Source organism: Formica exsecta, unplaced genomic scaffold (genome assembly GCF_003651465.1).
Source record: "Formica exsecta isolate Colony F162 unplaced genomic scaffold, ASM365146v1 scaffold500, whole genome shotgun sequence".
Taxonomy (NCBI): Eukaryota; Metazoa; Arthropoda; class Insecta; order Hymenoptera; family Formicidae; genus Formica; species Formica exsecta.
Genome location: NW_021852243.1, coordinates 891,285 through 905,871, shown reverse-complemented (window position 1 = coordinate 905,871; position 14,587 = coordinate 891,285). Strand labels below are relative to the sequence as shown.

General features: G+C 34.2%; 3 protein-coding genes and 1 long non-coding RNA gene across 16 annotated transcripts in view; 2 read left to right on the top strand and 2 right to left on the bottom strand.

Annotated features, from left to right (window-relative positions):
- Positions 1 to 233: 233 nt before the first annotated feature.
- On the bottom strand, positions 234 to 8,728 carry LOC115241583 (protein wings apart-like). 4 transcript variants are annotated; one of them, XM_029817391.1, is made up of 11 exons: positions 7,258 to 8,728; positions 4,550 to 6,336; positions 4,006 to 4,254; positions 3,301 to 3,549; positions 2,972 to 3,196; positions 2,667 to 2,889; positions 2,299 to 2,514; positions 2,032 to 2,211; positions 1,468 to 1,556; positions 1,201 to 1,302; positions 234 to 1,108 (listed from the first exon to the last, which is right to left on the bottom strand). In XM_029817391.1, the coding sequence occupies exons 1-11, from the start codon at positions 7,439 to 7,441 to the stop codon at positions 956 to 958; spliced, it is 3,657 nt and encodes a 1,218-aa protein (XP_029673251.1). In that variant the 5' UTR covers positions 7,442 to 8,728; the 3' UTR covers positions 234 to 955. The 4 variants fall into 4 exon arrangements, with proteins under 4 accessions (XP_029673251.1, XP_029673252.1, XP_029673253.1 ...); XM_029817392.1 differs by having other exon boundaries at positions 234 to 1,105; XM_029817393.1 differs by having other exon boundaries at positions 1,207 to 1,302.
- Positions 8,729 to 9,547: 819 nt separating this feature from the next.
- The window catches only part of LOC115241665, a 30,525-nt gene continuing 25,485 nt past the window's right edge, over positions 9,548 to 14,587 (bottom strand). For 7 of the 8 annotated variants that reach the window (XR_003884946.1, XR_003884939.1, XR_003884940.1 and 4 more), the window contains one exon: positions 9,548 to 9,896. This is a non-coding gene — a long non-coding RNA (uncharacterized LOC115241665). Of the gene's footprint in view, positions 9,897 to 12,466; positions 12,499 to 14,587 lie in introns of those variants that run through there. The other variant, XR_003884942.1, reaches the window with a different exon arrangement.
- LOC115241652 overlaps positions 9,766 to 14,587 on the top strand; it is a 20,227-nt gene continuing 15,405 nt past the window's right edge. Inside the window, exon 1 of the mRNA XM_029817500.1 lies at positions 9,766 to 9,897. The gene's annotated coding sequence lies outside the window, so the exon portion shown is untranslated. The remainder of the gene's footprint in view (positions 9,898 to 14,587) is intronic.
- LOC115241659 overlaps positions 10,579 to 14,587 on the top strand; it is a 14,443-nt gene continuing 10,434 nt past the window's right edge. Inside the window, exons 1-3 of one of the 3 annotated variants that reach the window (XM_029817522.1) lie at positions 10,579 to 10,671; positions 12,984 to 13,088; positions 14,415 to 14,518. In XM_029817522.1, coding sequence (XP_029673382.1) covers positions 13,070 to 13,088; positions 14,415 to 14,518 — 123 coding nt within the window. In that variant the 5' untranslated portion in view covers positions 10,579 to 10,671; positions 12,984 to 13,069. Of the gene's footprint in view, positions 10,672 to 11,298; positions 11,897 to 12,983; positions 13,089 to 14,414; positions 14,519 to 14,587 lie in introns of those variants that run through there. The other 2 variants (XM_029817521.1, XM_029817520.1) reach the window with 2 other exon arrangements.

The following is a 14,587-nucleotide window of genomic DNA, read 5'->3' as shown; positions in this document are numbered from 1 at the left end:
CAACAAGACTAATGTGTTTAAAAAAAACACACTACAAATTCTTTGTATGCATTTTTTCAGCGGTTTTTCTAGAAATATAACAACCTATTACTTATATCTCATTTTTTAAATTTCATCGTATAGAATAGATATATATATATTTTTTATATTTTACATTATGATATAATGTGATAATAATCATATATACATATACAAGTTAATAGGACACAAAATAATCCAAAACTGCAGAGATATAAGGTACAATTATAATTTATAAATTTACATTTACAAGGCTTATATCATATAATATAATTTTAATATTAAAATAAACTTATACATAATGCTATATTGAATTTCAGCGGATCACATTGTATCCTAATGCTGTCAATCACTTAACAGGTTTTAAAAAACACAATAGATATAATTTTAGTAGATTATACAATGTTTTTAAAGATGATAAACAGAAGTTAAACTGTATAGGCTGGAGCAAGGAGCTTACAGCAAGAAGCTTATCGCGTTATCCTTTTTGATGATCTATTAACTTTAAAGAAAAAGTGGCTTTTTATTATCTTGAATTATATTAATATATGTATGATATCTTAAAGATACCACACATGCATAGACAATAAGTCTATGTAATTAATAACAATTGCGATAAGTGCCCTGCAATTATAATTACAAAAAAGATGTGTGTCCCTATATATAATTCACAAAGTTATATTATTTTATACTTAAAGCTTACAAATATACCTAAACTCCAATTTGTAAATAAAGAAATAAACCAAATCAATAATAATGAAACCTACAACAATAAATTACGTAAGTGAATAAATATATGTATCAAAATATATGAATATGAAACAAGTCCATCCACTTTGTAATAAAAAAAATTTCTTTTTTGTTGAACAAATACAACTTTGGCTCTTTGCATACGCCAGGTGAAAAAATGCTGTCAAGTGTGTATATAACATATCGATCAAGATGAAGTTAAGTCAAGCATCGTATTGGTGTCTTCTAATGCTGACAATGGTAACTCATTCTTCTCTTCCTCTATTCTGGCATCTGACATTTTTAGGAACTTGATTACCTTTTCGGTAGCAGCAATTCCACAACTGCTTACTTCGTTCTGCTAAAATAAATGTGCACAAAGTAAAAGATCAAATTACATTGTATTTTTTCAAATAAACATGGTGCAAAATATTTTCTACAAGACAATATTACCGATACCGTTATATTCATAAAGTTGAAGAACTTTTGAAGTACAGATACCATAGTTCCAAAATTCTTGTCTGGCAGTCTATTTCGTACCAATGACTCGTATTCCTAAAGAACACAGAAGGAAGTTTTGTTAAAGAAGAGAAATATTGATAATCTCGGAGTATTTTATTCTTTATATGTAGATATATTAGATAAAACATGTAAATTTTAGTAAAGTAACTAATTACATCTTCCATTATAATTTTCCATGTAATTACATTTAATTTTTACCTTGTTATCCATTATTAAGTATCCAAGTAAAAGCACTACGTATGCACCAATTAATGTGTGCTCCATATGTCGTCCAGCTTTTTGTAATACTATAAAAAATAAGTTTATGCAATCAATTACAATCAAAACTTATAAGTGCATATTGTTCTAATAATATATATAGATATTTATATATATATATGTATCTTGTATATTTTCTTTTTCTTCAATAACAATTTGGAGGGCTTTTGTCACCTCTTCTTTATTTTATATCAAATAACTTTAGATAAAAATTATTATAACAATTCATAGAGTAAATGATATGCAAGTCATCTATAAGTAAACTTATTTTTATACATAATATTTAAAAAAAATATACAAAATTAAAATAAAGAAATACGGGATAAATATAGTATATTTTTGACATTTTCCTTAATAAAAAAGAATCGATTACACTTTGACTCATTCATTTTGAGACTGTATTATTATGTATATTATTAATATATATATATATAAGAAACTGAGGAATATAAAAAACGCGATCAGATATGTATGCATGCGTGTGGAAATAAACATGATACAAACATTTAGTGACGGTCTCTTCAATAAATTCCTCCTGAGATTTAGTAGTAGTTGATACAGTTTCTGTTTGTTCAGAATCTTTCTTTCCATCTAGAATGGCATCAGTTTTCTGTTCCTCGGCACGCGCAAGTTCCTCTTGCTTATAAAACAAATCGATTAAGGATCCCACGCCGCTTTCCTCCGCTGAAATTACGTGCATAAAGAAAAGAAGAAATTAGAATCGCGCGATCGACATTACATTGAGAAACTCTATAAATTGGGAATACCTACAATCAAAAATATTTTCTGATGATGGAGGTGCTTTCGATTCAATGAATAGCTGTTTATTATCATCGCATTGCTCTACTAAATTTATCAATAATATTAACGCTAGCATCATCATGTCGAACCGCTTTTCTTCCGGAAGTGATTCAGGCACACGTAATAAAAGAAACAGACTACAATCCAAAACGCCAACTTGTGCACCAACCGATTTGCTACCGAAAGCTGTATAAACATGATAAATATTATACTAATGCATTTTATATACAGATTAATTTTAAAAATTTAATTAATTGAGGAATGAGTGGATAAATATATAACTGCTGCAGTTTAATCTGCTTGCACTAATAATATGAAAAAGTATAAAAAAATCATACATCCTCTATTAAACCGATGAGTAAGATTGATGAGAACTTTAATAATCGCAAAGAGGCATTCTCTAACAACAGCACCAATAGAACTTTTATCGCTTGGATCTGTTGTCGGATAAATGGGAATCTCTTGTCCACATAAGTGATATAAACTTGCTAATGTGCTTACTAATACTCCTTCCTCGTACTTTAATAAATACACCTGATTCTCTTCATTCATATGTGTTACCTAAAGAAAATATTGTAATATTTAGCTATTTGTCACAATATGAAATATATGAGAGAAAAACAAAATAAAAAATATTACTTACATTTTCTAATACACGTAAACATCTGTCAACTTTACGTAATTTATCTAATAAAGGATTTGTCCAACCAGATGTTAAGACATTCTGGCTGTTAATATGGCGGTGGCATTCTCGAATTGTCTTTACAATATGTTCCAATCCGCCTAACTCTCGTAATTCTTCTTTAAACCATTCTCCAGCACGCTTTGATGTAAGACTTAAAAGTGTCTCCATAGCAAGCTGACCAACCTGTTAAATATAATACATTATAAATTATTCAGGGAAGTAAGAGTAAAGATATGAAAGTAATAATTTATAAAAATAAATATAGTGGGAAGAAATTGTTCTCTTACAGTGATATTATCTAGATTTAAGTGCTTAGCATGTCCTTGAGCTTGTATATCAGCACATAACTGACGCACTTTCTCTTTATTTTTTAATAATTCAGCATGACTGAGACCACAGTCGTCAAGAGCATCCTTATGACTGGCATCAGATTCTAATAGACTTAACATTAATTCCAAACAATCGCGATCTAGATCCATAGCTAGACGATCTTGGCTTAAAACAAACATTACTGTTGCTGTGCATAAACCAAGACTCTGTAATGAGATAACAATATCAATTTATAATTAATAATAAAAAGTCAAATTATATATATATAATAAAAGCTTTTTTTTATAATGCAATATGCTAATAAGTAAACATCAACGGTTTTTGCCCACCTCTAATTTGTTTGTACATTATATATTACACTACAAAAAGGTTTTTAGAAGGAAAATTTAAAAGAGAAATATGATTGCATTTTCACTTGTTTTCTCATTCTTTTTCTAATTATATGACAAATTAAATTATAAATATTAAAGACATTGCCCTTTTTTCTTCCTTAAACCAGGTACCGAAATATAAAACTGTTCATATTATTTTTGTCTTTCCCCTTTATACATTTCTTGTTTATATATTAGTATTTCAAGATTATTTCTCTCTTTGAAATGATTGATGCCCATCCCTATGATATATAGAAATATGAGATTTTATTATATGGTAAACATCAATACCTGATCCTTAGTTGCATCATGAAGAGCTTTAAAAAACTTGGCAACAGTTCCATGAGCGCGCACATGCATGCGAAATGCAGGAGCCATACATTTACTTGCTAATCGTATGGCTGAAAGGCAACGAGTAGCATTTGGATTATTTTCTCTCAAAGTGTCCAAAATGTATTCCACATCATCATTAAATTCTTGGAATTCTCCACTTTCTTGTATCTGATGAGCTTTCTTTACATTCTTTACTACAGTATAGAACTGCAAAATAGTATTTAAATATATATCTGTTGACTTAAATTAATTGTATGAATAAGTTATTCCTTTTTACATTTAATTTTATATGGTATGTGTAACTTTGATCTTTTATTTTATATATTATGTATAAAGAGATGGAATATATAATCAATCTTATATTTATGATAAAAAGTAAACTGATAGAAAGCTATCAATTATCAATATAATCTCATTATAAATAATGCACGTTTTTAAGGAAAGAAGCAATATTCAAAAATGTAATAATTGTATATATTGCGCATATATATAATGTACCCACTCCTTTAACTTTTTTACCGCAGCGAATACTTGTGATTGCATCGGCCTCATCCTCGAAATCTGCGTCGGCCGCGGGATAAGTCACGACTCTCGTTAATTGCGAGGGATCAAACTCTTCCTCGTACGCCACAGGTTCAACGTTGCTGGAGCCAGACGTGGTAGTTGGCGTGTTGTTACCGGTGGTAGGCGTATCCGCAGCAGTCGATTCCTTGTCGCTGTCGCACCATTTGTGCTTATACAACGCTCGTCTCTTATTTCCGTCCGTCGCGCCCGTCGAACGACTTTTGAAGATACTGCCTTTCTTAACGGCAGGCTTGATTGACGCGGAAACCGTCGTCGACGGTGGATCGGAGACTTGCGATTCAGAGACCGTACTCGTCACATGTAATGCTATCTCATTCTCGGCGTTTCCACTAGCACCTTCACTATCATCACTGCCCGAGAACCAATCTTGATCTACCAAAGTCTTGGCGGCTGTGGTGGCAGCGACGGTAGTCTCGATAGTTACAATGTTGTTCGTTCCGATTTGAGCCGATGGTTCCGGTTCAGGTGATTCGGGCTCGAGTTCTGCCTCCGGTTCGGGTTGTTGCGCTATCACAACGGGTTCAGGCCGCACAACAGGTACCACAATTTCATTGGTCAGGATATCAATGGAGCAATGTTGAACTTGGCTCTCAACACTTTCCAATGTTTCTGCAGTTATATTTTCTGCATTATCATTATCATTGGGTATTACTGGTGATGGTGATGGTGACGGTAATGATGGTGGAGGCGGTAACGATGACGATGATGGAGGTGGCAGCTGCGATGATGGTGCTGATGCTGGTTTTGTATCGGAGTCGCTCGAGAGTATATCGATTAGCTCCTGAGTCGTGGTTGGTAGCGGTTGATCGCGTCCGATCAACGGTTCAATCACTGGTTTGGAGGAATATGTTGAGCTGCAGTCAGTCTTAACGATATCGTAATGAGATATGAGTGTGTTATTGGAGTCCGTCACGGATTTTCTCAGTGTTAGAGAGAGACCGGAACCATGCGAATTGGGAGTTATCGGTGTCGTCGACGGCGCCACGGCGGGACTCGTCGCCGTTAAGTCCAAGTGCAGATTCTTCGCGCGACTACGAGTGGTCCTCCTCATGTCCGAGTTCTCTAAGGGAATCGATACAGTCGAGACGGTAGGTTGATGCGTACGCAAAGATCTATGATCAGATTTGAGCGGCGCCTCCGTATTGAGGGTCTTACGTTCGATGTCCACTTTAGACGGACTAGTGACGGGAGTGGAAATCCTGTAGGTGTCGGGCTCCAGCTCCTGAGTATCCTGATGCACGTCTCCACAAACCAATCGTGCTGTACCTTTGCATATTCTTAACACAATTGGAGGTTTGCTCTCCTCTCGATTAGAGATATCATGAGTACTGGTACTATCTAAACTTTCTACTACTTTCTTAATTGGAGCATGTGATACTTTCGTTATAGCCTGCTGCTGCTGCTGTTGCTGCTTCTGCGTTGGCTGCTGCGCAGGTTGCTTCGGGATACGAGCTCTACCGTATTGCGAATCAGGTACTTGTCTGTAAATTGCTACATCCTGGCGAGATTCCTCCACCACAGGCGGGGCATTTCTGCTTTTGAAGAACTTTTTCGGCTTTACAACCGCCGGAGAAGCGTCCGATTTGTTATCCGGATCGGTCTCAAAAGAGAACGGATCCTTTCCAGAATTTACGCGATTCTGATTTCCATAATCGAGTTTCATTCTCTTTGCGCCAAATGTATTATGTATATCATCTCGTCTCCCTGAAAATGAAATATTTTGCAATACTTGTAAATTCGATAATTTTATATAAGAACTATTTATTATTTGTTTTCCTATTGTTAAAATTGATAGTCTGTTAAGCATATTACAATATCTTATAAAAATTTTTAATATATCCTGAAAACTTTCTTCCAAAAATAATTAATGTTGTATGTAGATAAAAATATTTATGATTAATGATAATTTATAAGATATATAAAATCACATATATTTATTTACATGTATTCTATTAACAACAAAATAGAATACATTTGTATATAAATGTTGCATTGTGCAAGATACAATAATTTTATAATTTATTATTGTACTTTTGATATTCATTGTATTGAAAATTTTTATCAATTGTTAAAATTCTCAGACTCTGCACATTGCAATCATATAGTGTCATATTGAATATTGTTTAATATTGAAACATAAAATAATATCACATTAGTGTAAGATCAACTAATTATCAGTCTAAAATTCAGTTTGAAATATGTCCTGTAAATTTATTATTAAAATTATCATTCAATAATAAAGATTGATGATTGAATTGATTATAGATATGTAAAAAAAATGTATATTGCCTGATTCATTACATTTATATTATTATCAGAATTATACTCAGATTAGCGGTTTAATACTCTTGTCATGAAATATAGAAAAACTTTATATGTAATTGTGTATTTTTATAGCTAAAATTTTTGAATTTTTCTTTCGCACAATTGTGGAAATAACTTCAGATATAAAGAACAATAATGTTTCAGGGTATAAAATTTAACAATTATAAATTTTGTTACATAAAAGATAAAAATCTTGCTATACTTGTAAAGCTGAAGTATATTTTTGCGTCCAGCAATGCATGATATTGACACAGCGAGTTATATCAGATCTAACGTAAACATACTGGAATAAGTGCGTACCATTGATATTCGTACTCCTGATAGACGTGAAGGATGTTACACCCCATTTGCCAACAGTGCCCGCTGACTTGGCAGCGGAGGGCCGATTGCTGTTCTCGCGAAAGAGCTTATCGAATTGAATACTGCCGGCCGTTACACTGCTGACCTTACGACTGTATGACTTGGTGTAACTGCGGGACGTCATTGTGCGCTTGTCTCGGGGATCTTTATCGGCATCTCAGGGGACACGGATGCAATCTATCCTCATGCTCGAGTCCGGCGTGACGCGGGCATCGAGCGCACCCTAGACGAGGGTGTCGCGACGAGATCGACCCACGACGGGGTTGTCCCCGTCCGTCGATCCGCGGATTTGCGAAGCGTGGCGGCGATCGAGTTTCTATCAGGCAGCGACACTTGGTCGTGGTACAACAACGTGAGAAACAAACGCCATGTTTCTCTCGCGGCTACCACTTCGACACACGGACGGCCCTCTCCTTCTCGAAGCAACAAATTCGATTAACAATCCGAGTCGATCTTGGTCGGTCGGTCCGATCGTCGGAGCTGATCGCTCGCTGTTTTTCGTCCGCACTTACTGCTATTCCGCCGCTGTTTTTCCGCGCTTTTTCGCCGTTCTTAATGCCATCAATTTCTGAGACTGGGCATTATTAATCATCAACATAGATCTCGAGCCATCTGCCGATGTTTTTCGTTTCGGGATTTAGACACATATATATATGCATATATATATACATATATGTATGAAAAAAAGAATAGCGTTACACACACATGCATATAATAAGCAGAATTATGATACTTGTCGCCTTCGCCAATAGATAGAGCTAAACGTAGCCTCGTCTACTTTGTAAAAATTATGATGACATGTATAAACAACACCGCGATATAAATAAGGTCGATGGGAACATCGGGAAAATATCAATAAAATGCCACACCAATGAGACAATTTTCATCTAGTCTTCTTTAATTTTTCTTCTGAAAAGTGAACGGTGCACAAATTTTTACCTCAACCCTTGTCAAAATCGTACGTAATAAACAAGTAATCTTTTCTAACGCGAAAAGGAGAGATTCGATTGGATAAAATTCGTAGCAGAATTTGTGGGACGACGGTAAATAAAGTCTCGTATGATAAGTTTGACCGACGTATCGATTGGCTATCGGATAGGGAATTTCTAGGATTCTCTTGCAGCCAATCAGTGCGTCCGACAGAGCTTGTAAGAGAACAAATAAAATTTTATATAGAGGCATGGTTCACTTGTAATTGCGTGATCAATGGCCACAAAGCAGTCCTATTTTATTTTTCGAAGCAATTCTGTTACATTTTCAATATATTCACAGTCGGATGTATAGTGATGCTAGAATGGAATGAGTTACCCACTGAGAACATTCGTGGACATTGGCTACGTAGTTCAATGTCCACATTTCTATGTCTACAGAGGACGTATCGTTTCCAGTTTAGATCGCCTAAAAACGGGTCGTGATGTCTGGCTTCTCTTTGCTTATATACAAAAAAAAAAAATAAATAAATAAAAAATCTTTGCTCTTTTTAATCAATTAAATGCTACTCTACTTCACGGTTAAGATTTTCGAATGCACTCTAACTTGAGGATTGTCTTTTGATAAAAATTTATGAAACGATATTAAATATAATTAAATTAAATAATTAAATTAAATATCAATTATTTACGTGACGATCACTTATCTAATTTTCTACGTAAGAAAAAATTCAAAAATTGTAACAGGTAAATTTAAAAATAGTCTAGAGATTTAGAAATATATATACATATACATCCAAACTTCCTTAATATTTACAAAAAAAAAATTCGGTTCCTAAATTTTTTTAAAATTTATTTTTAATTATTCATCTTGTCCATATAGATATATGTAAAAAATAACTTTATGAAGTCCATTTTTGCACAAAAGATATAATCAAATGAGGAAAATATAGACATTTGAAAAATTAATATATAACATATATAAATTAAATATTTCTCTCTTACAAACTTTATATATATATATATAATTTGTGAATAGGGAAGCTTAATATATCTTTATTATGTATCATACAATCGTATTAGATTGTCTTTTAGCAAGCGTGAAATTAATCAAAATATATTTATTATTTCTTATCAATGCAATTGTAAAAAAAAGTAGTCAAATAATAAATTTTATTATTCCGAAAAAATAAAAATTGTATCTCAATCTAAGCGTATACGAATTAAAATTCGCATAATAAATATTTCGAGAGAGATTACTTTATTTAAAAAATAATCATTTTAATGATTCAGTGATATAATTCTTGTATAATTTTATTCTTAAAAAATTTACTGTACCATGATTTTACAATAATTCTGGCTCGGACAAATTGAAACAGAAAAAAATATTACTTTTATAAGTTCGACGCGTTACTTTTATGTTTTTCTTAGTTATGTAAACTTTTTATTTTGCTTGACAAATGAATAAATATCTACTAATAATACTAATATCGATATTAATACTTGTAGAAATACAAAAGTGTCTTCCCGATTAAAGGTGGTTTCTAAAATAAAGATGGCAACGTCTCACAATCAATTGGATTATGTTTAGACACAGTCTCCACTATCAGCATCTGACTCATGCACGTTTTCCATCCTTCTGATTTGATTCTGTAATCACACATCAAAAAGTTTATATTTATTCTTGTACTGATACTTCTGATTCTTTCGATTTACATTTTTCTAATTTAAAAAGCATACATGTCATGGCATATAAATTACAAAAAATATCTCATTGCAAATGGAATCAAAGATATTACTTAATTGTGATGCTTTTTTACTCCTGTAAAATTAGCACATTTTCCATTCTTACAATATCAATTTTCAATATAAAACGGAGAGCAGCGTACTTTTTTTTTTTGTTACCCGCTCTCCTTTCTACATTTATTTGTAAATCCTTAAAAGATTTATTTTAGAAGTATAATAAACGCGCATTTTTCTCTTTTCCCTTTATTCATCTGTTATCCGGCGAGGGGAGTCACCTATTTCGCATCCCCTTAATACGCCACTGAATGTTCTGTCAAATAGCGTTCCCCCGCAGGTTGCGGCGAACGAAATTGAGATCCGCGCGCGCGCGGTAATTTATGAGTAATGATAATGACCTCTCGCAGACCTCTCAACGATCTTGGCAGTAGCTATGGAGTGTGTTAACGAGCATGGAGAACGGAGGGAAGAGGAGAGAGAGAGAGAAAGAGAGAGAGAGAGAGAGAGATCTCCCGGTACGAGCATGGAGAACGGAGAGAGAGAGAGAAAGAGAGAGAAAGAGAGAGAGAGAGAGAGAGAGATATCTCCCGGTGTAATCAGAGGCGATGATGTTGCAACCGGACGAATCTCCCTCCCTCTACGCCGTGCTGCGACGACGGTGGTACGGCAAAAAGCGCAGAAGGTACGAAGGAAGGATAGTTTCCTCTTTTTACCCTCTTTTTCTTCTGCCTCCCGGATTCCAGCAATATCAGAGAGGGGAGGAGGAGATTCCACGCACAAACGAAATTCTATTTTTTTTAAGAAATCGTAGATACTTTTTCTAGACTAGAAAAACCCAAGAAAAAAAAATAAGAAATTCTATATCATGTCAAACCATATCGAGATATCACGACTTAGAAAAATAATCTTGTGGATACAAAGATATTGTTCGATACACATATACATGCAACTAATGATTTCATCGGATTGTATAGCGACAAATCAATTCTCTCATAGGTGTACCAGTTCTATATTTCTAATTCTTCTATTCATACGAAGTGAATATCTGATAAATATAACAGTAGCAGATAATACTAATATTGGCTAATATTAACAAATTAAACTAAAATTCCTGAAGAAAACTAATCAATGGATCGGTTAATTGCCTGGTAAATACACAAACGTCTTCGGGATAAAAACAAGAAATCTGGATTGATTTCCAATACGGCGCGCTACGAGCTACTGGCTATTAAATATAAAGCAATAAGAAATACAAAAGGTAATGTCTTGACAAATATTGACAACGAGAGGCTCACTTTCTCGCGAATTCCTGCTTCTTCGCAATCCAGGGTGAAAACTAAAAAATTCCCGGGACGACCAATAGAAACAGGTCGGCGGTGGTGACTGGCGAGAGTTGATGGACGATCTGCTCGTCCATCACCCCGAGGCGGACCCCGTTCACCAAACGAGATTAATAGAGATCCGCCGTTGTCAGAGAGCCGGACGTCTCTCAGTCGGCCACAGTCAGTCTTCTCGCAGATTGCAAACCGCGTGGGTAGCACGATCTGATCGCGATCGATCTATCTCGATCCCGATCCGTCCGGGTACAATTTAAATTCGCACGTGACAAAAGAGAAAGAAACGAAAGTATCGCGTCAATTTCCTTTCTAATACGTTTCTAGTCATCCGAATTCGCGATGAGATTGTTATAAGAGATCGATTATCGTGGACACCACTGACAGTCTCGTTCCTATCATCGATATCGGCGTATATCTTTCGGCGCTGTAAAGATCGCAGTCCTAATCTCCTGGGAATCTCACTTCCGAACGATACACGCATTCATTCGCTCGATATCAAAATGCGCATGCAAAGCACAATGGGACGGTGGGCAGTCCTTGCCGTAGTTTGCGTGGCTAATTTACGATTAGGTAACGTCGCCTCTCTCCGTCTCCTTTCCTGCTCTACTTTTCTCTTATTTCGTTTTTCCCGTATCTAAACCTATAACATAGTGATAAATATTAGATGTTAGAATGTAAATGTTCAGAATTATTTCCTTTCTTTCCATATATAGTCATTATAATACATAATTGCGCTAATTACATTCCAGTTATTAATAGAATTTTGATGAAATTAAATTTCGACGCTACTATGTTAGATACATGAATATATATATTTTTTGATACAATGGTATTATAATAGTTAACAAAGTAAGATAAGATCCATTTTTCTCCAATTTACAAAACAGAAGATCAAACTCATTGAAATCACACTTTTTGCTGCAAGAGTCAATCACGAAATTTAATTTCAGTTATACATTTATATCTGTTTTCTAAACTACATGCGATTGATGATCCAAATTTTCAACTTTTAGCTTTATTTAAAATTGATAATTTCGGTCTATTTACTTCCGATAATAAATTGAGTTCCTTTAACTCCTTAATAGATTTCATTTATGATTATTTTGCAATGCCTCTCTCCGTCTCCTTTCCTGCTCTACTTTTCTCTTATTTCGTTTTTCCCGTATCTAAACCTATAACATAGTGATAAATATTAGATGTTAGAATGTAAATGTTCAGAATTATTTCCTTTCTTTCCATATATAGTCATTATAATACATAATTGCGCTAATTACATTCCAGTTATTAATAGAATTTTGATGAAATTAAATTTCGACGCTACTATGTTAGATACATGAATATATATATTTTTTGATACAATGGTATTATAATAGTTAACAAAGTAAGATAAGATCCATTTTTCTCCAATTTACAAAACAGAAGATCAAACTCATTGAAATCACACTTTTTGCTGCAAGAGTCAATCACGAAATTTAATTTCAGTTATACATTTATATCTGTTTTCTAAACTACATGCGATTGATGATCCAAATTTTCAACTTTTAGCTTTATTTAAAATTGATAATTTCGGTCTATTTACTTCCGATAATAAATTGAGTTCCTTTAACTCCTTAATAGATTTCATTTATGATTATTTTGCAATTTTTTTTTTGCTTAGCTTTCTGCGAGAAGGAATTGGGAAGCGAAAAGAAGGTATCCTCCGAGGAATCGCGACAACACTCTTGTTGCGCCCGGCACGAAAAGATGATCGACGTCGGATACGGTAAGTTTAGTATAAAACGCTTTAATCAAAATTAATATTTCGATGTGTATGATTCCTTGATATTTCTTTAATAGTAAATTAAATTCAATTTGATTAATCCTAGATTAATTCAATGTTAAAAAAAAAGACAGAAAAATATCACATTTGCGAAAGAAATCTGAAAAAGTATAAGTCTATTAATATAAACCATTAATTGTACTAAAAGAACACGATCTTTATCGCAAATTAATATTTTATGCTTAATCAACGGACATCCTAAAAGGAGAGGATGAAACATCCGGTTAGGAAGTATTTGCATGTCACACAGGACAAGTTCAGATTTACAAGTCGAGAAGTTTCAGAAATTAATAGCAAAATTCAACATTAAACATGAAAAATATGTGCTTTAATGTAAAATATATAATTATATTGACTTTTTAAGTTTAAGAGAAGAGCGAAATTATAAAGTTAATGTATAGAATTAAACGTTTTCTGTTTTATATATCTGTATTCGCGTGCAATTAGACAAAATACATCGTTCTTTTGGATTGGACGAATTTCGCGTCAGCCGTGCGTTGAATTCTCACATCGATCTATTGACTTCAATTGAACAACGCGACCTTTGACTGCTTACGAAGAAGAAGACCATCCTGAATGCTTTAATCGAAATTAATATTTCAATTAAAACACCATATGGCTTTTGCTCAAATCCCATATAGAAACCACTTATTTTTAATCATAACTAATTTAACAATTTTAAAACGCCTCGAAACATATTCTTATTGAATATGATATAATACGATAAATCATGTAAGAGAATTCACGTGATTATAATACTCTTTCGATCTCAAATCGAACAGATCTTTCGCCGAGTTTTGCGATTCACGGATTATGACATATCATTCGGAGCGCAAAGATATTTGCAACGCGAGTTGGCGGAGGAAAAAAAAAGAAAAGATGGCAAAGTAATATGGCGCGCGTATCCCTGAGGATACGTGAGTGAACGTGAATCACACGACGACGACGAGAACGACGTATTCCCGCATTCCGAATCCTACGCGCTCGCGCCAAAAATAGCACAGTTGTAACAATTTGACTCGCTCACCCTCCTTTCAGGCCACCCCTTCTTAGAACTCACTCCGTGTGGCGCCTCTCCTCTAATTTTTCATACAGCCAGATAAATCTATACCCGCGCTGTTTATCTCGAAAAACTATCTACGTTCGGTGTCGGGAACATACGGTTTGCTTCATGTTTGCGCTCGGAATAATTATGAAGCGTTTCGTATATCGCTATCATTTACATTACAATACGAGTGAGATGCATGTAATATGAATAATTTTGTTTAGGAATATCCGGAGAAACTATCCAAATCGACGCTGGGCACTGCCGAAAATTATGCCCGCGACACGTGTCCGACGATCCCGGGGATGCGAGTCGTCCAGCAGTACAGGTAGACGTTTTTTCTACATATCGTACAAAGTTCTCTTTCACTTCTATTGCTCCAATCATGTGAGAGACT

Excerpts from the sequence above, each read along its gene's own strand:
- LOC115241583 (XM_029817391.1), bottom strand. The coding sequence starts at position 7,441 with ATGACGTCCCGCAGTTACACCAAGTCATACAGTCGTAAGGTCAGCAGT. Across the intron at positions 2,890-2,971 it reads GTTTACGTGTATTAGAAAAT|GTAACACATATGAATGAAGA; the intron begins GTAAGTAATATT and ends TATTTTCTTTAG. Across the intron at positions 1,557-2,031 it reads TGAAGAGACCGTCACTAAAT|TATTACAAAAAGCTGGACGA; the intron begins GTTTGTATCATG and ends TATTTTTTATAG.